At 44.9% G+C, this 22,085-nt stretch overlaps 1 protein-coding gene across 1 annotated transcript in view; it reads left to right on the top strand.

Moving 5' to 3' along the window:
• The first annotated feature begins 10,050 nt into the window (after window positions 1-10,050).
• Window positions 10,051-22,085, top strand: part of CCND2 (cyclin D2) — a 32,057-nt gene continuing 20,022 nt past the window's right edge. The window contains exons 1-3 of the mRNA XM_010222552.2: window positions 10,051-10,300; window positions 11,770-11,985; window positions 14,695-14,854. Of these exons, the coding sequence (XP_010220854.1) occupies window positions 10,106-10,300; window positions 11,770-11,985; window positions 14,695-14,854 (571 nt within the window). The 5' untranslated portion in view covers window positions 10,051-10,105. The remainder of the gene's footprint in view (window positions 10,301-11,769; window positions 11,986-14,694; window positions 14,855-22,085) is intronic.

The raw sequence follows: 22,085 nt of genomic DNA, 5'->3' as shown, positions 1-22,085 counted from the left end.
GAATTTGGACATAGGAAAATTCACCCAAAGCAGACAAAAAACATTAAGCAACAGCTGCATGACAAGAATATTATGAGAAATCAAGAACGAAACCAAGAAAGCAAGCAAGCAAGCAGGAAGCTACAATTACATTAAGCATTAGAAAGTTATCAGAAAATATTGTGATTCAGTCTAGAAGAAAACCAAACTTACTTCTTCTTATAACTTTCTCCACATATCTGATGCTCTCCTGGACTCATGTTCAGATGATGAGAAGGGTTTGGAAAGTCTGAGCCATGAACTGGGTCTTTGAACAGTCTTACATGAGCTTCGGTAGATTTAAACCTATCTCTAACTTTAACAGGAGGAAAGGAAGTTGGGGAAAAGGAAGGAGAGGGGAAAAGGAAGGAGGGGGAAAAGGAAGGGGGGAAAGGAAGGAGGAAAAGGGGGGAAAGGAAGGGGGAAAAACGGGGAAAAGAAAGGGGGAAGGAAGGGAAGAGGGGGGAAGGAAGGAGGGGGAAAAGGAAAGAGGGGAGGAAGGACGGAGGGGGAAAAGGAAGGTGTGAAAAAGGAACCACAGCACACAAAACCTGCTAAATCCTTTCCAAACTCTGAATAGTTTCTATTCTGAATATTTGTAATACTGCTGTGTCCACGTCACAGTGTTGCAGGATACATGTTGTGTTGCAGTGCTGCATGTTGAATTCAGGTGCTACTTATCTACTCCAGGCACTGCTTTGAACAATATTTACAAGCATGTCTCAGAGCACAGATCTTCCTTTCAGTGCTTCTTCCTGGGACTCCATGGGCAGAACCAGGGTCTCAGATGTGCTTGTCCACATTTCCAGGAGTTTCAGCCTGTATTTCTCCATTTATTACACTTTTTCTGGCCTTCCATTTTACAGTTTAGCACCTCAGGGATAGACCACAGTTAAAATACATAACAGACTGCATAATATTTGTAAAACTAGTCTCTGTGTACTTGACACACAAGAAGTGCAAATTGAGATAATGAAGCATTAGAAGAGCATAAATATATTTCTCTTCTCCTAGTTCTTTGGCATTGTTAGACTTACCTCATTTCCTGCCCAGATTCTTTCAGTAATACCTTACACTCCTGCACAAGACATTTCACACAGAACCACAGAATGGTTGAGGTTGAAAGGGACCTCTAGAGATCATCTGGTCAACCCTGCCCTGCTCAAGCAGGGACCCCTAGAGCACATTTGCACATGAAACTGAAATCTTTCCACTGCTCTCATGCAGAGGTGATTTCTCGCTGTGAAGGATTCTTCTTTTACAGAAATATGTTCCACTGTTGCTTTTTTTCTTTTCTCGCAAGCTTTCTTATTGTATGGCTTCCTGGCCCTGCTTCTAAGGCAAGGCTTTTCCTTCAATCCCAGCCTGCTTCACAGAAGCTGGATACCTCTAACTATCTCTAAGATGAAGCAATTTCTTTTCTCTCCTTGGATAAAGAAGCAATTCAGTTGCCAGCAGTCTTTAATGATCCGCCCATTCACTGACAAGGCACCGCTCCCTTCTTTCCTAGGGTGCAGATTGTGAGATTAGGACAAAGCAAAAGATAGTCCTAAAACATAAGGGTAGAAATAGTATATAAAATGAGACTGAGATTCTATATAGGGCATAGATTCTCTAAAAATGCTACCTAGTCCATGCACTCCAATATAGGAGATGTTTCTGTTCAAATACCACTCTAAAAAGGGAAAGATCACACAATTTCAGGATGTGCTGTGAAATTTCTGCAGGGTGTTAAATCCTAGTGCTTCAGCTTCCCATCTGAAAAACAGAATTTCCTTCACCAGGAAGCAGATCTTCTGAGGAACATGATGCACGGATGCATAGAATCACAGAATGATTAAGGCTGGAGAAGACCTTTGGAGATCCTCTAGTCCAACGCTCTGCATAAGTAGAGTAACCTACAGAATGCTGCACAGGATTGCATCCAGGTGTATTTTTAATATCTCCAGACAAGGAGACTACAAAACCTCTCTGAGCAACTTGTTCCAGTACTCTGCCACTCTCACAGTAAAGAAATTTTTCCTTATGTTTAGAAGGAATTAACTGTGCTTCAGTTAGTGAGTGTTACCTCTTGTCCTATCACTGGCCACCACTGAGAAGAGTCTGGCTTTTGACACTATCTCTAAGGTATTTGTACATCTCTCAGCCTTCTCTTCTTTCGGTTAAACAGGCCTTGTTCTCAGCATTTCCTCATAGGACTGATACTGCAGTCTCCCTCATCTTTGTAACTAACTCTACATTAGACTCTTTCCAATAGTTCCATGTCCTTCCTGTACTGAGGAGACCAGAACTGGACACTGTCGACGCGGGGGTCTCAGACACCATGGGCACGATCAATGTGATCAAGCAGTGCCAATTTATTCAGGGTTCCAAGCGCGCTTATATGCAAGGCTTCCCCGTACACACGAGCGCTTCTTTACAATGATTGGTTAGACCCCACGTCTACGCATCTAACTATGCAGTGTGACAGGCTAACTAGCAGTGTCCACGTGTCCTTACATTTAACAACCGCCCCCCTCTACCTGTTTGTCTCAACTCTTTGACTCCTTGTCTGATTGTCCACCGAATTCCTTATCTTTTAGTCAACAGTCTTCTCATCCTTTTCAGCTAGGTGTGGCACCTATCTGCCCATTCATCTGGGTCTGACGCCCATCTGCCCTTTCTGGCTTGCTCACAGCATGATCACTGGCCTTCAGAAGTCCCACAGGACACAGTACTCCAGATGTGGCCTCACATCTAGGGCTGAATAGAGGGGGAAGATCACCTCCCTCAAGCTGCTGGTAATATTCTTCCAAATGCACACCAGGATGCCATTGCCTTTCCTTGGTCACAGGGGCATGTTACTGGCTCATGGTCAACTTCTTGCCCACCAGGATTCCCAGGTCCTTCTCTGCAGATGTGCTCTCCAACAGGACAACCCATCATCTGTACTGATACATGGGATTATTCCCCACTCTGTGTAGGAACTTGCACTTGCCTTTGTTGAACTTCATGAGGTTCCACTCCACCCATCTCTCCAGCCTGTCCAGGTCCCTCTGGATTGCAGCACAGTCGTCTGGTGTATCAGCCACTCCTCTCAGTTTTGCTTCATCACCAGACTTGCTAAGAAGGCGCTCTGTCCCTTCTTCCAGGTCACTGATGAATAAATTGAACAGGATGGGGCTCAATACTGACCCCTGGGAGACAGTGCCAGCTACAGGCCTCCAATTAGACTCCACACCACTGATCATAACCCTCTGGGCTCTGCCATTCAGCCAGTTCCCAATCCACTTCACTGTCCACTCATCTAACCTACACTTCTGAGCTTGCTTATGAGGATGTTATAGGAGAGAGTGTCCAAAGCCTTGCTGAAGTCAAGGTAGACAACATCCACTGCTCTTCCCTCATCTACCCAGCCAGTCATTCCTTCATAGAAAGCTCTCAGATTCATTAAGTATGCTTTCCCCTTGGTGAATCCCTGCTGACTACTCCTGGTCACCTTCTTGCTCTCCACATGTTTCGAGATGATCCAGGATGAGACGCTCCATCACCTTTCAGGGATGTTGTTAAGTCTCATTGGCCTGTTGCTGACTGGGTCCTACTTCTGTGACATTAGCTTTCTCCCAGTCCTCAGGCACCTCTCCTGGTCTTGATGACCCCTCAGAGAGGATGAAGAGTGGCTTCACAATAATATCTGCCAGATCCCACAACATTCTTGGGTATATCCTATCAGGGCCCATGGACATGTGGGTGTCATATTTGCCTAAATGTTCTCTAACCTGATCTTCCTCAACTAAGGGCAAGTCATCCTTTCTCCAGACTTCCTCTCTGGTCTCCATGGTCTGGCCATTCCAGAAGGCTGGCCTTAGTAAAGGCTGAAGCAAAGAAGGCATTCAACAACTTTACCATTCCTGTATCTTTCGTAACCTGGGCACCCACCCCATTCAGCAGCAGAACCACATATTCCCTAGCATTCCTTTTATTACTACTTTATTTGAAGAAGCTTTTCTTGTTGTCCTTGACATCCTTTAGCAGATTTAATTCCAAATCTGTCCTAGCCTTCCTTGTTGCATCGCTGCATACCCTGAGAAAATTCATATGTTCTTCCCAAGGAGTCTGCCGTCTTTTCCACATTCTGTATGCTTCCTTCTTCTGTTTTGATGCACCAGTGTTGAGCCTGAAGGAAGTGATGCTTGAAAACTTATAAGCTATTTTGTACCCCCGACCTTCCTTCTAGGGTCCTAACCCATGGTATTCCTCCAAGTAGGTCCATGAGGAGACCAAAGTTTGCTCTCCTAGAGCCCAGACTTGTGATCCTATTTACCAGTCTGCTGCTTTCTCGATGGATCCTGAACTCCACCATCTCGTGATCACTACAGTCAAGCCTACCCCCAACTTTCACATCTCCAAACAGTCCTTCTTTATTTATTAGTAGAGGTCCAACAACACACCTCCCTGCCCCTCCCTCCCCCACCACTCTTCCCGGGACTGTTTGTGCCTAGCTATGTTGTCTTTTTAGCAGATAGTTTCCAGCAGGTGTTTGATACTAATGAGTATCAAACTCATTGAATCTTTTTAATCTCTGGGGAAAGAAAGAGAGAAAGAGAGAAAGAGAAAGAGAAAGAGAAAGAGAAAGAGAAAGAGAAAGAGAAAGAGAAAGAGAAAGAGAAAGAAAGAGAGAAAGAGAGAGAGGAACAGAGAAAGAGAAAGAGAAAAAGAGAAAGAAAGAGAAAGAGAGGAAGAGAGGGAGAAAGAAAGAGAGAAAGAGAAAGAGAGAGAGAAAGAGGGAAAGAGAGAAAGAGAAAGAGAGAGAGAGAGAGAGAAAGAAAGAAAGAAAAGAAAAAGAAAGAAAGAAAAGAAAGAAAAGAAAGAAAGAAAGAAAGAAAGAAAGAAAGAAAGAAAGAAAGAAAGAAAGAAAGAAAGAAAGAAAGAAAGAAAGAAAGAAAGAAAGAAAGAAAGAAAGAAAGAAAGAAAGAAAGAAAGAAAGAAAGAAAGAGAGAAAGAAAGATGGATGCACATTTGATGTTGAAGCCATTTTGGAAATAAAATCTCCTACAAACACCGCAGAGGGTACAGAAATTACACAAGGAGATGCAAGAGGTTGCTAATAGCAAAGTAAATTTTAAGCAAAAAAATGCATGCTGATTCATAAACAGAACAACAAGGGAAAAAAGGTATTATTTCACTGTGAGATTCTGCCATATTATTATTAATATTATTATTACTATTATTATTGATATATTAGTTGTCCATAGCTGTAATTTCTCAGAACTTGTTCTCGACCTTTCAAATATCAGCCCTAAGATCCAACTTTTCCTCACATTATTTCTCAAAAAAAGAATGACAAAGTGTATGTAAGGTGGTGCATACCATGGGTGCAATCCCAAGCAAATGTCAAGTGCTCTCTGAGATCATTTCTGCATGTGTAGGAGGCCCCTGCTCCATGTAAACAAATGACAGCCTTACCACTGAGCTCACCAAAGAGAGGATCAAGCCTGCAGCACTCCCTGGGAAGTACATGCCACACAGGCAAGATAAGGCTGTGGCCCCATGAGAGTTAGGGAAGACGGAAATTTCTGTGTTCCCTGTGTAGTGAGAACAACCATAATTCTGTTTTTAAGGCCAGAAGATATTACAGGGACTGTCTCTATTTCTTTTGTGTGTGTGTAATACAGAGAACGCAGGAACTTTTGCTTCAACTTTGCAACTCAGTTTGCAGTGGAATACCATTTTTAGATGTTAACACCATCTAATCAAAAGATGAATCCCTAAATGAAATAGAGGGATTAATAAACCTGCACCTGAAAAGTTGTTTGTTTTATGCACCACTGCCATTCTGAATCTCTCTGCATTTCTCTATGATCATGTTCATGTCAACCTCTGAAATGTCCCAGGGCTGTTATGAACTTGCAAATTCTTCTAGCACAAGACATGACTTCCAGGTGCTTGGTCATTTTCATAGTTCTTTTTTGACTGCCTTCCAATATCAGACATTTTTGAGTGAAGTTGTACACATCTTGCATTGGGCATTGCGCAAACAATAGCTGCAAGTTACTTCTCTGAAGAAGTTAAAAGGTACAAAACTAGGAAAAAGAATAACAACAACAAAAAAAACTTAGCCTGTAACAGAAAAGAATATTTCACCAAAAAAAAAGTTAAGTGATCACCCAGAATTCTTTAGTTAATGTTGTAACTGTTGTGCTTACATCCTCTCACCAAGGCAAGTAAAGTTTTATCAGAAGCTATATGTCACCTGCTCAGCCATTATGTTATTTAAGGTGGCTACCAATAATAAAGTTCCCACAACACAGGTATTTAGAGTTGAAAATTGCCAGTACAATTAAAAATAACTACTTGAAAGCACATGGGCAGGATGAAATTCCTTGAAAATATATGAAGCAGTTCCTGGTTATCCAAATCATTTCCCACATTTTAATTAGGAGAAACAGTGGAAAGAAGGATATTTTTTCATCATGCTGTTCCTGTTGAATGCACAACATGGAACATAAGAGATATTAAAAACAAAATAAAAAGATAGATTTCTTCCATTGATTGAAGCTGGAATCATTTTCCTTTAAATATAATATACAATGTGTTACACATGGTCTTTGCTTACTTTTCAAGACTTTCCGCAGCTTGAATAATGGAAACATGTTCATCTGTTTCTTTTCTGTCTTTCAGTCAGTTTCACCTTCAGATTCTCAGATTTCACACTCCCGTCCTCAAGCTTCAAGCACTCCAGGAAAACACTTATTTCATTAAAAAAAAAGGCAAACAAGCAAACAAACAAAATGTGTTTTAGATATTTTAGTGTTTTATTCATGTACAACATTGTCTACTCGTCTGAGGTTCAAATGCAAAGTATGATCCAAGACTCCCCTAAAGCGTCTTCAGGACTGTTTGGTCATATTCTGAAGGGCGGAAAAGGAAAAAAAAAAGGGGGGCGGGGGGGGGGGGGAAGAAGGGGTATGTTTTGCAGAGCTGTCTAATACCAGTAAAATGTCACTGCATCTGACAGATTTCGTAATAACTGCGTGTAATAAGCGCAGAGGCACGAGGCATCCTGGCAAACTGAAGAAGGTGGGCTCCAGTAACTCCGGCAAAGAAGTGATTGCCTCTTGGGCAACCGCGGCGGGGCTGGGAGCAGGGCAGCCCCGCAGCCGGGCCGCGCATCGCTGCGGGAGTGTGGGGAAATCACTGTGCTGTTTTCCCAGGAAAACAGTCACTGCGAGGCGCCACGGTTCCGAGGTGCATGGCGTGCAGCTCTGCCGGGAACGTCCCACGCGGGGCGGCGTGCACCACCTCTCCAGGAGCGGGCGTCCTGGTACCGACAGGATTAAAGGGAAAAACAAACAAGCAAACATCTACTGATGGTGTTTGATTTAATCATTTGTGCTTTTAAACAGCCGAAGCTGCTGACGGAAAGAAAGTGAGGGAAGTTTTTTTTTTCTTCTTTTTTTTTTCTTTTTTTTCTTTTTTTCCTTCTGGCACTCGGTAATCTCTACATGGAGGCTGTTAAAACATCTGCTGTCTGTATGCGCACGCAGGGACAGGGACAACGCGAAGAGGCGGCCAGGAGGGCGGCTTCATCAGCAGGGCGTCCGAGTCACACGCCGCCTGGAGCTGGTGAAGAGATTGGACACTGAGCCGTCGCACTGGGGAAGGGTTTTCTCATGGCGTCTCTGCAGATCGAAAGCATGTCCACGTACACAACTGGCGTATTTCCATTCCTGCCTTTAGGAGATTATCTCTTTTTAATAGGATCCCTCCCCTCCGTACCGCCGCAGTCCCCTGGACTCCGTTCCATCGCTTCTGCCCCTGCATGGCTGCCCCACGGCACCTTCCCATTGGCGGCGGCCGTGCCCTGCCCCTGACATCACCCGCTTTGGAAAGTCGATGCTGGACAGCTAAGGCAGCCAATGGCTGTCCATTGCGAGAACCCTGTAAATCACAATCGCTACAAAGATACAAAATCAGACGGGAGCGCTTCTGAATTAAACTTTGGAGAAGGAAAACGTGCACCAACACAACACGTTCCCTGCCCACAAAAGTTGCAAGGATGGAGACATAAACGCTGGAAGCCAAAGAGCTCCACTCTCATCGCGGAGCACGCCACACAACCGGGGCTCGCCGCCCTCGATGGCGGCGGGGGATGCTCCTCCTCTCTCCCTTTCCTCACCGTCATAAGAGCGACCCTTACCAGGCAGATCTCCCAGTGCCTCCAGCCGCGGTCTCGTTTCCGACAAGCTCCTGGCCTGGGGGCATGAGGGCCGCACATGGTGTGGGGCATCCCACCAACGGTGCCCGGTGCTCCGCAGCAGCTCCCTTCCAGAAGGGGAACGGGATGAAGGCGGGGGGGGGGGGAGGGGGAGAGAGAAGGAAATATGTATGAGATCGGGAAATGCTGTTAGCAGTGCCCTGAGGCTGTTCAGTCCCGGGGCAGTTCTTGGTAAGTTTCTGATGACGAAGTAGCTTTTGACTCCGACGGGCTAAAACGACCTCGCTAGGTGCGGGGTCATCCTAGACGCTTTTTGCACGGAGTCCTCCTGCCTGCACTCCACGGAGATGCAAAGCATGGCGAAGCCGGTCCCATCCACTCCCTTCCCTTGGATAAAGTGCTGGGAAGTGAGAGGGTGCGGGTGCCCGTTTGCTGAAGGCGACAGCCCACCGCCCGGGGCCAGCAGAGCCAGTACCTCCAGGTAAAGGGCTGAGCGTCACCGTCACCGTCCGCTTCCGACGCCGTGTACTTGGCCTCCTTAAAATACAATCTGCCCGGTAACCCACCAGCGCGCAGCGGCAGGAGCCCCGGAGCTATTGGCTATGCAAATCACGAGAAGGAGGTGGCGCCCTAAACCCGGCGCTCGCGCGCTTAAGGCGGTATTGAGGGCCCCTCTGTCCCCACGGAGGCGCCAGGGCTAGAGGGAGGGGGGCGTGATCTGACGCTGGGGTGAAGCTCTCGTAGGTACCGCCGAGCAGCGTCCTGGTTGTGCCCCGAGTACTACTGTGCCCGACAGTGGGCAGCTCCATCCTCCACAGGAGCCTCTCTGCCTCTTAGTGGGCTGCGGCAGAGACCGCGCAAAGTTGACACTTTCCAGGAGGCTTTGTGCCGGCCGACAGGTAGGCAACGGAAGTACTCCTCAGGCCCTGCGCGAAAGGCAGTGGGGATATGGCCGGCCGCCGGAGCGACGGAGGCACGCACAGCCAGTGCCTTGCTGTGCTGGGGCCGGCACCCTCCCCAGAGCGACCGCACAGCAGGGCAGCGCGCACACGACCATCACGGAGTGCAGGGCAGGGCCCTTTCCCTCCCCGATTCAATCTCTCACCTTCCCTTCCCCCACTGTGTTTCCTAGAAAGTTATATCCCTGTGACCATGCAGTGCTAAATCAGCTCGCCTGTTAGCAGGGTGCGTATATACTGGTGGAAGCAGCGTTGGCGATTACTAGATTTCGGCCTGAAGGCACTGCAGAACACAACTCCAATATTGAAGTTGTGGGATCTTCAGGTTTGCTTTTAGTCTGTAATGAGCGCTTTCCCCTCGTCTGCAGATTAAGGGGGTGATGGAGGAAGGAGAGGGGAAGGAAGGGGGAGTGCCTCTGGCACCTTGCCGAGGCAGACATTGCATCCCCAGCCGACATAATGTCGGCGGGTATGGGGAGAACTCTTTCTTGGAATAAGAATAGGGGATAGATGGCTATAGATTCAGGCTGCTTGTCACTGAAGTTTGGTCGCTGTAAGAAAAAGAGCAACTCATTTGTAGATGTTGTGTCCAATACAAGGGCCTCCTGGTTCCTTGTTAGCTTATATATAGAGAGAGAAAAAAAAGCATTTGATACTACGTCTGACCAGCTGCTGTTCTCCATAATAACGAGAGAGAACTGCCTTCTCTGGCGAGTTGCGTCACTTTGATTCAACTTTGGGCTAGAAATCAAGACACGGAGATAGGAGTTTCAGGAGAGGCAGGAGCGAGCTGGAAAGCCCTGCCGTCTTCCTCCTTCCCACCCCTCCTCCTTTGCCCTTCTCTCCTACCCCCCCCCCCCAAAAAAAAACAAAACAAAACAAAACAAAAAAAACTTTTCTATCAGAGAAAGAGGGAGATCTCTTTGGAAACATGGAGCTGCTGTGCTGCGAGGTGGACCGCATGAGGAGAGCACTGCCCGATCCCAACTTGCTCTACGACGATCGCGTTTTGCACAACTTACTAACCATAGAGGAGAGGTATCTGCCCCAATGCTCCTACTTCAAATGCGTGCAAAAGGACATTCAACCCTTCATGAGGAGGATGGTGGCCACTTGGATGCTAGAGGTTTGTCTTCGGGGCGCCCATTTCCTTTAATTTCTCCCCGCGATGTTTTGGGACGGGGCTCCCCGGAGCCCCACGGGCTGCACTTCTCGGGCGGCACAGCCGCTCCCTGCTGTCCTTTCTACTCGCAACTCGATCGCGATGGGTGGATGAGATTTCTTCCCCCCCCAACCTTTTTTTTTGCTTTCGTTTTCCTGTCGCTGCTGGGTTTGCTGGCGCCCGCCTGGGCGCTGTGGGGGAAGGGGCAGATCTCGCAGCTCGTGGTGGGAATGGCCCGGGGGGGGAGGGGGGTAGTGCTCTTGTAAAACGGGTGCAGGCAGGGAGGAAGCGAGGGTGGGGGGTGGGGGGGAGAGGTGGAAGAGGCATTTGTAGTTAAAAATGCAAAGAAATGCCGCCTCCGGTTTTCGGCGGCTGCAGCGCCAGAGATTGAGGCTTTTCGTGGGAAGATGAATGGCCTGCGGGGCAGGGCAAGAGAAAGGAAGTGATCAGTGTCACCTACATTTTGCCCGCAAGTATTTCGGTGCCCACGTATGCAGTGATCCGGACGTGCCTTTTTTTTTTTTTTTCGCCATGTTGTGCTGCATGCAACTGTGCTGGGAGGCGTTGAGCCGTCTCCCCTCCACTTCCCGAAGAAGAGGCCCGTAAATATCCCTGCAGCCTGCGTTCCCTAGCCTGGTCAGTGGCTGCCGGGCAGCCCGACGGGGAGCCGACACCCTCGCCAAACTTACTCAGGATGGCCGCGGGACCATTTCCTTGCATACTTAGCTGCCTTGCCTTGGCCCCACCATCATCATTTGCCCCGTCGGATCTCATCGGGGGGGAGGGGGAGTTGCTTTTTCCAGACCAACCCTCTGTGGCTGAGATCAGGCCCTCCGTTTGGTTTTCATGTGCTATTTGTACTTCTTGCCGGCCTCGGTTTTTGGTTAATTTTTGATCTTTTTTTTTTCTCGCTAAAGAGATTCAGGCTTCTCGAGCTCTGCCCACCCCAACTCGCCCTCGCTGTGTCTTCCATCTGTCTCCTCCCCCTCTCGACAGATCGCAGGCCTGGGGCTGGAGGTCAACCCCCCGGGGGAATTTTTGCAATTGTTGGAAATGATGGGAGATTGTCCTGGGATGCCGCTGGGACCAAAACTGAGATTCTTGTGGCAATTTAGATATTTTTATCGAATTTTTGAAAATATGATGAGCTAAAGAAAGATTGGAAAAAAAAAAGCAACTCACTGACGGATTGGGGCTTTTCGGCTCTTCCACAGTGTCTTGAATTCATTTCTTACTGAATGAACTAAAGGAATGCGCAAGCTGATTGACAGCCATCCCCTCCAGAGATTTCCCCCTCCCCCTAAAATTAGCTCCCCGGGAAACAAAACATAGTAGGAGCTGTGTCTCAGATCCCATTATTTTGGGGGATCATTTTATTTTTTCCTGTGTCTCATTCTCTTACCTCCCCCCATTACCATGCTTCTTACTTGCAGGTCTGCGAAGAGCAGAAGTGTGAAGAAGAAGTTTTTCCTCTGGCTATGAATTACTTGGACAGATTCTTAGCTGTGGTGCCCACCCGAAAGTGCCATCTGCAACTGCTCGGGGCAGTGTGCATGTTCCTGGCCTCCAAGCTGAAAGAGACAATCCCCCTTACAGCAGAGAAACTTTGCATATATACGGACAATTCCATCAAACCCCAAGAGCTGCTGGTAAGCAGCCCCCTTTCACACCTCTGACACCCCCAAACCTCTGTTCATCAGCTCCCTCACTGACAACCTTTTCCTTCTCTCTCTCTTCCTCACACAACAAACCCATCAGTATTGTGTCTCCCCCATAAAATTAAGCTTTTATTTTTTTTTTTAAAAAAACCCTCCGAATCATGAAAAACATTAAAGCATCCATGTGCCAGACTAAGGGTAAATCGAAAACTTCAGGCGTTTGATTCCTTGGTTTGTGGGTAGGAGGGATTGGTTCTGGCTTTCCCAAAATTCCCTCTCGAGCAGTGTACAGTCTCTTCTCCCATGCAGTTCCTTGGCACAGAAATTATGGAAGTGCACCTGGAAGGGATCTGATGGGCCTTTTTCTTTTATCCTTCCCTTCCTTTCCCCCTCCCCACGCCAGGAGCTGCAAAGGTATCAGTGGGTGGGTGGGGGTGGGGGAGTGTGTGGAGTGTGTGTGTGGGTGCGTGCGTGCGTGCGTGCGTATGCATGTGTTCATGGTTCGGGGTAGCCCTGTGGGCGTGGGGCGGCGCGGCGCAGCTGCGCCACCTGGCGGCAGCCACGCGCGCCCAGGCGTGACTTCACCCCTTGAAACGCTGCCAGAGCCACTCAACGTCCGGTTGCTACACTTCTGCCAGCAGCCCGGGAGAAGGCCAGGCCCTGTGCAGCCTGACCGCGGGGGCTCCTCGAAATGTTTGCTCAGAGCATGCAGTCTGAGCAGGGTCAGGGCCCACATACTGCACGACCAGTAGGTGCCTGGTCTGAGAGCTGCTTTAGCCACAGTGAAATTGTGGCTTTGCTTTGGGAGTTTTTGTGAATATGGTTCCCAGTAAGTTATCAGCCAGGCAGGTGGCAGAATGAAAATTCAGAATGGCAGGCATTGCTGCAAATAAAACACCTTGCCTCACTGAGCAGTTTGAGATCAGATCTGACATAGTAAAAGCAGAAGAGATCACTTGAGGCAATAATATTTGCAAAACATGTCAGTGTGTAGCACGTCTTGCAAATATTAAGCCTTTGATGACTTGTACATTCAGTCTGTTCTCACAGATTCTAGTGAATATGCGTAGTGAGCTGAATCCCATGAGAATTTCTCGTATGAATCACTCAGCAAAGACAGTGGGAATTCCCCATTGGGAGAGGTTGGAAGCTTGAGCTGCTGCAGAATAAAGAACTTTATACTGCAAACTCTGTCATGGCTGTCACAGACATTAGGTGTCCCACTGACGGGACCAACCGCTACAGGAAACACTAGCCCCAGTGCAAGAAGACTTGTAAAGATGTGCCTGTGTCATGTGAAATTAAACATATTTAAGTGCATCTCTGTATCCATCTTTCTGGATTAAGCATTTTTTTTTTGTACTGTTGCCTGTCATATTAATAATGTTGAAAAGATTATTCCTTAGGTAATGTAACTCTCCTTATGTTAAAACTTTTTCTTTCTTCTCTCTCTCTTCTTTCTCTTCCTCCTTTCTTCCTCCCCCTCTCTCTTCCCCTCTCTCTTCCCCTCTCTCTTCCCCTCTCTCTTTCTTTTCTCTCTCAATAGACATCTATTTTCTGGGGCTGGTTACATACACGATTGTGAGATTTTCAAGCTATGGAGGGCTCTGTTACAATCCAGAGGCATATATGCAGGAAAGGAGCTTGATGTTACAGTGGGCAACTATTCAGAGAAACGACTGTAGAAATGGCATTGTGGGGTTCATGTTTGTGGTTTTCAGCAACACTGGTTGATGTCTCTTCAGCTGCAAAATTAAAGGATGCTTTTTTTCGACTTCCCAGCTCTACAGACTTAGCTGGGGCTTCCTGTCATGCTGAGCTCCATCAGGCTAACACATCATCAGGATTCAAGAATCAGGAAATGGAATTTAGTTAATAGCTAATAGTTGGTGCATGAAACAGAAACAAAGCCGGAGCTTTGCTCATTCTCTGGGGCACTGTAAGGTATTCAAAACTTGTTCTAAATTCTGAAGTATACAGATACAGGCCTGTCTGAATCCCTTGATCAGATCTGTTCTTTAGATATCATTTTTACATGTAGTCACATTTCAGGGAATGGGTACTCTTAGGCACTCAAGTTTTCCTTTGATTTCACTGGAAGCTTTGAGTATGGGATCAGATTCTACATAATTTATTGACAGATTTACACAGGATACTACTTGGCAGTGTTGTGTGCTTTTTCTTTCTGCACAGCATGCTTTGGAGTAGATTAGTCTGCAATAGATTTATCTGCAGATGCTTTTTTTTAAAAAATAGCTTTTGAGAGAAGCTAACTTCCCTTGTTTTGAAGAAAGAATATATATCCAAGTTATTTTTTTGTGCGTAGTTATTTCTGGGACTTTAAATGGCTAAAAAGTAAGGATTATAGCCATTTAAAAGAGGTTTCTAGGAAGGACCACAGCGACCTTGGCAGTATGTAGTTGCAGGCTAAACTTTCTGGGTGGGCATCAAGCACTGAATACTGAAAAAGCAAAATCTTGGCTGCCAGGTCTCATTATTTTCTGTATAACTTGACATTTTTATTTAGTTATTTTTAAAGGAATAAGAGAGTAAAGTCAACAACTTCAAAGCGGTAGGGGCATACTGAAAAAATGAGTAAAACCATTTTAGCGGAGACATTATTACGATCATGAAAATGAATACAACATTATTTTTGCAGGCTTGCTTATTTTTTTTTTCTCTTCTTCCACCCATGCCCAGGAATGGGAGCTTGTGGTGTTGGGAAAGTTGAAGTGGAATCTTGCTGCCATCACCCCACACGATTTCATTGAACACATTCTGAGGAAGTTGCCTCTACTGAAAGACAAGTTGCTTTTGATCCGGAAGCATGCACAAACTTTTATCGCCCTTTGTGCCACAGGTATGCCAAGGTACTTTGTGGGTGGCTGCTGCCTACACTGTGATTAAAAAGGTGAATTAGTCACTGGCCATTCAAAGGATCTTCATCTCTTTCATCTTTATCTGCTGTGTGAAGAACCTGTCCACACCAGTGAGACTATTTGCATGGGGTGTTCTGGATCAGGCCCTGAAACTGTGTGTAAACCCAATTCTTCTAATCAGTATTCATAATGCACTTACGGTCATATTCCCATTGACATAGGCTCCATTTTTGTAGTAAAATCAGTAAAATTGGATTAGATTATATGATTTTCTATTTTGCTCATTCATTTATTTTTTAAAGGACTGCAGATCATTTATTAGGACAGATGTGGGACAGCCAAAATAACATTACCACAAGTTGGCCCAATTTCTTTGTTAAACACATACTGTCAGAGGAAAAGACAAGATTACATTTGAACATGTATGCGATACAACCATGCTACTGAAGTAGAGGGAATGACAATTTGAAAAGTTTTTTTTTCTAAAGATTTGCATTCTTTCATAGAATCACAGAATGTTTGAGGTTGGACAGGACCTCTAGAGATCATCTGGTCCAACACCCCTGCTCAAGGCGGGCACATGCCACAGAGCGTATGTCACAGGGTCACATCCAGGCAGGTTTTGAAGATCTCCAAAGGATATTCCACAGCCTCACTGGGCAGCCTATTCCAGTGCTCTATCATCCTCACAGGAAAGAAGGTCTTTCTCTTATGGAGGTGAAATTTCCTGTGTTTTAATTTATAGCCATTACTCCTTGTCTTGTCACTGGCCACCACCAAGAAGAGTTTGGCCCCATCTTCTTTACATTCTCCCCTCAGATGTTTGTACATATTGATAAGATCCCCGCTCAGTTTTCTCTTTTTCCAAGCTAAATGGGCCCAGCTCACTTAGTTTTTCCTCATACAATAGATGTTCCAGTCCCTTAATGACCTTCGTTGTTCTTATGCTGGACCCTCTCTAGAAGCTCCACGTCCTTCTTGTACTGAGGGGGCCCAGAACTGCACAAAATATTCCAGGTGCGGCCTCATCAGAGCTAAGTAAAGGTACAGGATCACTTCTGTCAACCTGCTGGCAACACTCCTCCTCATGCAGGCCACAATCCCATTGGCCTTCGTGGCAACAAGCGCACATTGTTGGCTAATGGTTAGCTTCTTGTCAGCTGGAACTCCCAAATCCCTCTCTATGGAGCTGCTTTCCAGTAGGTCAACCCCTATCTGTACTGGTGCCTGGGGTTATTCCTGCCCAGGTGCAGGACCCTGCACTTGTCCTTGTTGAACATCATGAGGTTCCTCTCTGCCCAACTCTCCAACCGAACTAGATTCGTCTGAATGGCAGCACAGTGCACTGGAGGGTTGGTCATTCCACCCAGTTTCGTATCATCTGCAAACTTGCCTTGGGTGCGCTCTGGTCTCCTCATGCAAATCATTGATGGACAACTTGAACAGCACTGGGCCCAGTACTGACCCCTGGGGGACACCACTGGCCACAGGTCTCCAACTAGACTTGGCCCCATTTATCATGGCGTTTTAAACTCTGCCATCCAGCCAGTTCTCAATCCCCAAACTTGTCTTTCTCAAACCTCTCCAAGAATGCAATGAAACTAGTGTGTTTGATAAAGTACCACTGCAGTCCCTATTTGTCCTGTATTTGGCTGAGTACAACGAATACAGTCCTTGAATACTTAGATTAGAATAATTGCTTCTAAGTGAGACTATTAATTTAAAAGTCAATTTAATTGACTTTTTGCAAATGCATATATGCTAATTTTCATTCAAAGCACTAAATGTTAGACTACTACTTCAGCGCTAGACCTGGGGCAGATAAACAGCATACAGGGGTTTACAGGTTTATTGTAAAGTAGTATATGGCTTAATGCTTGAGTTCATTGCTGTTTGATATGTGTAGTCTTGTAACAGGGATTACATTCTACCTCTGAGTTTGCATAGAGGAAGGAAATTGGAGTGCAAGTTTTGGGTGTTACTACGGTATGAATATTTACTAGTATAACTATTCCATGGTATTTTGGAAGTAGTAACTATTTTTACAAAGTAGGCTGTTGATCAGTTTTAGCTAATGCTTTTATGGGCTGTGTAGGGCAATGATAAATTTTTTGCTACCAAGATGCTCAAGCTTTCACTTTGTTTTGTATTGATGTTTTCCAGCGATTCTTTTCAGATAATACGCCATAGAACTCAATAGAAATGCTGCTTAAAGTCTACAGGATCATTTTTGGTAATATTTCTCTCATAACATCATTTTCCTTTAGGATTGATCTGCTATGTCGGCAATATAATGGCTTTGTTTTCTCCCTCTACCCAGTATTTATTCAAACCACACTTTTTCTTAAGGAGAAGTGGTCTTTCTCATGCCCATTTCTCTGAATCTTCATGCTGTCACTTTAAGTCTTTCAAAGTATCTGAATGTGTTCTTCCAAACAAGCCTAATCCTCCCTTTCTGTTGGTGGTTTCATCTCCAAAAAAAATGCTTTGTTTATTTTGTTATATCCCAGTGGACATTTTCTGGAATTACATAGATTTCATTATGGATTTATCTTTTCAGGCTCTAGTCTCCCATCTCACATGCTTGAAGTTTCCATATAATCAAACTTCTGTAGAACTGTAGACCATTAAATTGTCTGAGGTTCACAGCTTTTTCTCTATTCTTTCTCTATGAATTTCATGATGATTACAGTTCTATGATTTACTAGTCCATTTACTGATACCTAAAACAGCATTCTGTTTTCAACCCTCAACCAAAACATGTAATTATCTTATGTGTGCCCCCTGTACTGACCTCTTTTCATATTACATGTCTCAAATGCATGAACTAGAGTCCTTTACAGTTTTATGATGCAAGTCAGAGTTTCCTGTCTTGCAGGCAATATGGAAAGACTTAGTTGATTGCACATGTACCTTCCTGAAAGACAGGACATCGTGGTCCTGATTGTGGATTTTCTTTTCTTTCCCTGCTATTTTCCAAAACCTGCTGTGATGACATTTCCTTTTGAGTAGGGCTAGCAACCACTGCAGCTTTGAAAGTAGAGATCTTACCCAAGCCTACATTCTGAACTTTCTGCGTCATTCCCAGTTTACTAGTAAGCCACTACCCCCATATACAATTTTATTTGCATTATAAACATAAAATGTTATTATTACAGTGTGTCAATTTCACTGCAGGAGTTTTCAAAGACATTTGTGCTCTGTGGAGAGAAACCCCTTCACATCAGAATTCCTTCCAGCTCCAGTTGTTTCCTTTTCTGATTTGGTGTGGAGCACTCATTACCCACTGCATTTCTTTTTTTCCCGCTCAAAAGCTCTACTGTCACCCAGCTTGGTGTGAGCCTGCTCTTTCATTTCCTCTTTTGCCTTTTCTCGGCAAGATGACCTCCCTTGGCAATGACATATTGGTGCCTCTTCTCTTATGCTCTCCATACATGTTTTTAGCCTGTTTTCAACTCTTTTCTGTTTCCAGAACTGTCCTTTCCTGGCTTGTTCATGACCTTAGTCTCGAGCACAGCAATGTGACCTTTCTGACAGCCTGATCCATCTAAGTTTTCTCTGCTCCCAGGTTCTTCTCTTTACTGTTACATAAAGAAGCAGGTGTATCTTGAGCATCCTTCCTCTAGCTTAAGTCCATCTGCTCTCACTGTTCAGTTTTAATTTCCCAGTAGAAGCTTTATAAAATAAATTACCACATGTTGTCTGCTTTAGAACTTTTTGTAATTCTCCTTCATACTTTCTGTCAGCAGATGGAGAGGGAAGCATTAATCGTTCTGGAAAGGAGTTCCTACGTGTTGTTTGGTTCTGTATGATTATCTGGGCCATTATATTACTCATCTCAATTCTCATTTTCATTTGCATGCAGAGCAAAAGGAGATGATGTTCCTCTTGTACTGGGGATTGATGAGCTATATTGATGGCTCATGGTCAACTTCTTGTCCACCAGGATTCCCAGGTCCTCTGCAGATGTGCTCTCTAGCAGGTGACCCCCCAGCCTGTACTGGTACTTATTCCCCACTCTGTGTAGGAACTTGCACATGCCTTTGTTGAACTTCATGAGGTTCCACTCCACCCATCTCTCCAGCCTGTCCAGGTCCCTCTGAATTGCAGCACAGCCACTCTTCCCAGTTTTGTATCATCACCAAACTTGCTGAGAGAGTGCTCTGTCCCTTCTTCCAGGTCACTGATGAATAAATTGAACAGGATGGGGCCCAGTACTGACCCCTGGGGGACAGTGCCATCCAGCTACAGGCCTCCAATTAGACTCCATGCCACTTGTCACAGCTCTCTGGGCTCTGCCATTCAGCCAGTTCCCAATCCACCTCACTGTCCACTCATCTAACATACACTTGCTTAGCTTGCCTATGAGGATGTTATGGGAGAGAGTGTCCAAAGCCTTGCTGAAGTCAAGATAGACAACATCCACTGCTCTTCCCTCATCTCTCCAGACAGTTATTCCATAATAAAAGGCTCTCAGATTGGTTAAGTATGATTTTCATCCTTTTTTCCTCCTGCCTGGAACCTGACTGTGTGCCTTTCCACAGCACTGCACAATTTGGTATTGTTTGCACTGAGGTTGCCTGTTTTGCTTGTACTTTCCATGCTCTAAACCATGGAATTGCTCCTGAAGGAGTGGCCAGAAACCCAGTTGCAAAGCAGTGTGCAGAACGTACCACACTGCAGATGAGATGAGGACAGTTCATTACTTCTCAGACTTCGTCTCGTCATGCACTTCTCTTTCCAGGTTATCCTAAGACATAAGTACCTAGCTTCTGCCTTGTGTTCTTGTTGGAGGCTGTTTGTTCCACTGTTTTGGCACTTCATGCCTTTTTCATCTTGGGACCTACAAGTGAGCATTTCTTGGTGGGGAGAAAAGTCTGTGCAGATCAGGTTTTCAATAAGAGGAGCTCTGTATCTGGGTGCTAGCTCTAACAGAGAGACTAGTCATAATGAGGAGTTTTTCAGTGTTGGATTTAACTGGCTTGCAAAGCCTGGAAGCACAGTGCTTTGCCCACATGCAAAGCCTAGAAGTGCAGTGCTTTGCCCACTTACAGAGATAGAAGATAACTGTAGATTCCAAACCTCAGGCTTTTGTATGATCTCTTCTGTGCTTCAGCTGAGTCCCATGGTAGATGAGATGTCCCATGGTAGACATGATGGAGTATATCACAGACCAGAGGCTTTAAAAATCTGTGTCTGCAAAGAGCCTAAGAAAGAGGAGGAAGTCAATCAGTTTTGCACTGTGTGCCAAACCTCTGCCCACTATTATTGGGACATTCATCATCCACATTTGAAATCTGAGTAAGCTTTTCTTTTTTCATTTTTTTTTTCATTTTTTATTTTTTATTCCTGGCAAAATCCTGAAATCCTTACACAGGCAGAAGTCCTCTGGAAGTCAGTGGGGTGTTGTCTGAATGAAGGCTGAGTGGTGAGGCCTGTAGCCCTAGTGAACTGGAGGGTAACCACACGGAATGCTTTATTACTCCAAGAGGCATGCTCGGCCCACGGGACTCCTGCCAGGCACTTCTATATGAATTCTTTCTTTTCTGGCCTGTGTCGTAGCCATTGGGCTTCATCCCTGCAAAGCATAAAAGTGTGTTCCATGTTTTAGCTGGGGCTATCTCTTTGCAGAGGAAAAGATGGAAGTCCACAGATGCTTTGCTCTGTGGACTAATCTCAAAAAAAAATACTACATGCTAGGAAGTAGCAGTGGTTGCGTGAATACTTCTTGCATGGCATTTATCAGAAAAAGAATAACCCACACCATTTTACCGGCAGACAGAAGAAGGCTCGCTCTTTTTCTTAGAGGAGGCTACTTATATAAATATATTCAGCTCTCCAGCAAAACAAATGAGGGTCCTGTCATCCCACAGTTAATGTTTTGCCATCAACTTCTGTAGGATTTGGCTCCTATAATGTGATAATTTCACTGAGTAATTGTGCAAGACACAAGACACAGTATCTACCATATTGTCCCACCTGGAATACCCCCCTGCTTTCCTGTGCTTTCTACCTAGTGATAGATGTGAGGGTGTCACAGGAGCTGTTAGAACACAGTTAGCAGATAGGAGACCTATGAATCATTTCATACAAGTGAACTTGACCTTCCAAGTTGTACAACTCACCAAACCTAAGAAGATGAGGTGGAAGAAAGTGGAAGAGCTAATACATAAATCATGTGCTGTCAAACAGGCTACTTTTCTTCCCATCAGCTTCAGCTCTGATCATTTGATGATTCAAACACTAAATCTCTGTCCTTCAGTAGACCTCCTTACTAAAGGTGTAGAAAAAGAAAACTAATAATAAGTAGAAATGACATTGACAAACAATAAATACAAATATACAAAAATACCTATATAAATATATATAATACAAAATATAAAAACAAAATAATACAAAAACAAACCCTAAAAACCCACAAAAATACAAATATAAATACAAGTAATAAACAAATGCTTTCTTATGTAAAGTGTTTAATATGTTTTCCTGCTTCTACCTCTGCTGGAAGTTTGTTCTGTAACACTAGCAATTAGGATGCTTTTAGAAATATTCGTATAAAGGCCAAATTCTTTTTGCCTTACTCTAACCTTAAGAACAGAATTAGGTGTTCTTACCTCCTATTCTTACTAGGTGTTCTACCTCCTGCATTCTCACAGATGAGAAGCACTTATGTCTGCATCCTGTTTTGCTTGTTAACTTTTTTTTGGTTGTGTTTGGGACTGGCATACCCTTTTCTTGAATTATTAAAGCAGAATAGCTAACACAGGGAAAAATTGCTGTGTCTTACAGAAATATGAGTGCAAGAGACAAAGTGGCCAGCACAGTCAAAGCCAACAAAATTTGAAAAAATAAAAGGTATCACACTAACTCCAGAATTTCTTTTGGATCCAAACAGGCAGGAAATAATTCACTACTTACGTTTATCGTTTTAAACCTTTCTTTCAGCCTTGCTTGCTAAAATGTAGATCATAGAATCATAGAATCATTATGGTTGGAAAAGACTTTCAAGATCATTGAGTCCAACTGTAAGCCCTTCAACACCATGCCTGTTAAACCCTGAGTCCGTAAGTGCCTCATCTACAGTTGAACACTACTGGGGATGTTGACTCCACCACTTCCCAGGACAGCCTATTCCAATACTTGACTACTCTTCCCGTGTAGAAATTTTTTCTAATACCTAACCTGAATCTTCCCTGGCGCAACTTAAGGCTG

The sequence above is a fragment of the Tinamus guttatus genome, unplaced genomic scaffold (assembly GCF_059628265.1).
Source record: "Tinamus guttatus ecotype Peru unplaced genomic scaffold, ASM5962826v1 Tinamus_guttatus_pri_ptg000182l, whole genome shotgun sequence".
Taxonomy (NCBI): domain Eukaryota; kingdom Metazoa; phylum Chordata; class Aves; order Tinamiformes; family Tinamidae; genus Tinamus; species Tinamus guttatus.
Note: the sequence above shows the minus strand (reverse complement) of the source record. Positions and strands in the feature narration are given on the sequence as shown.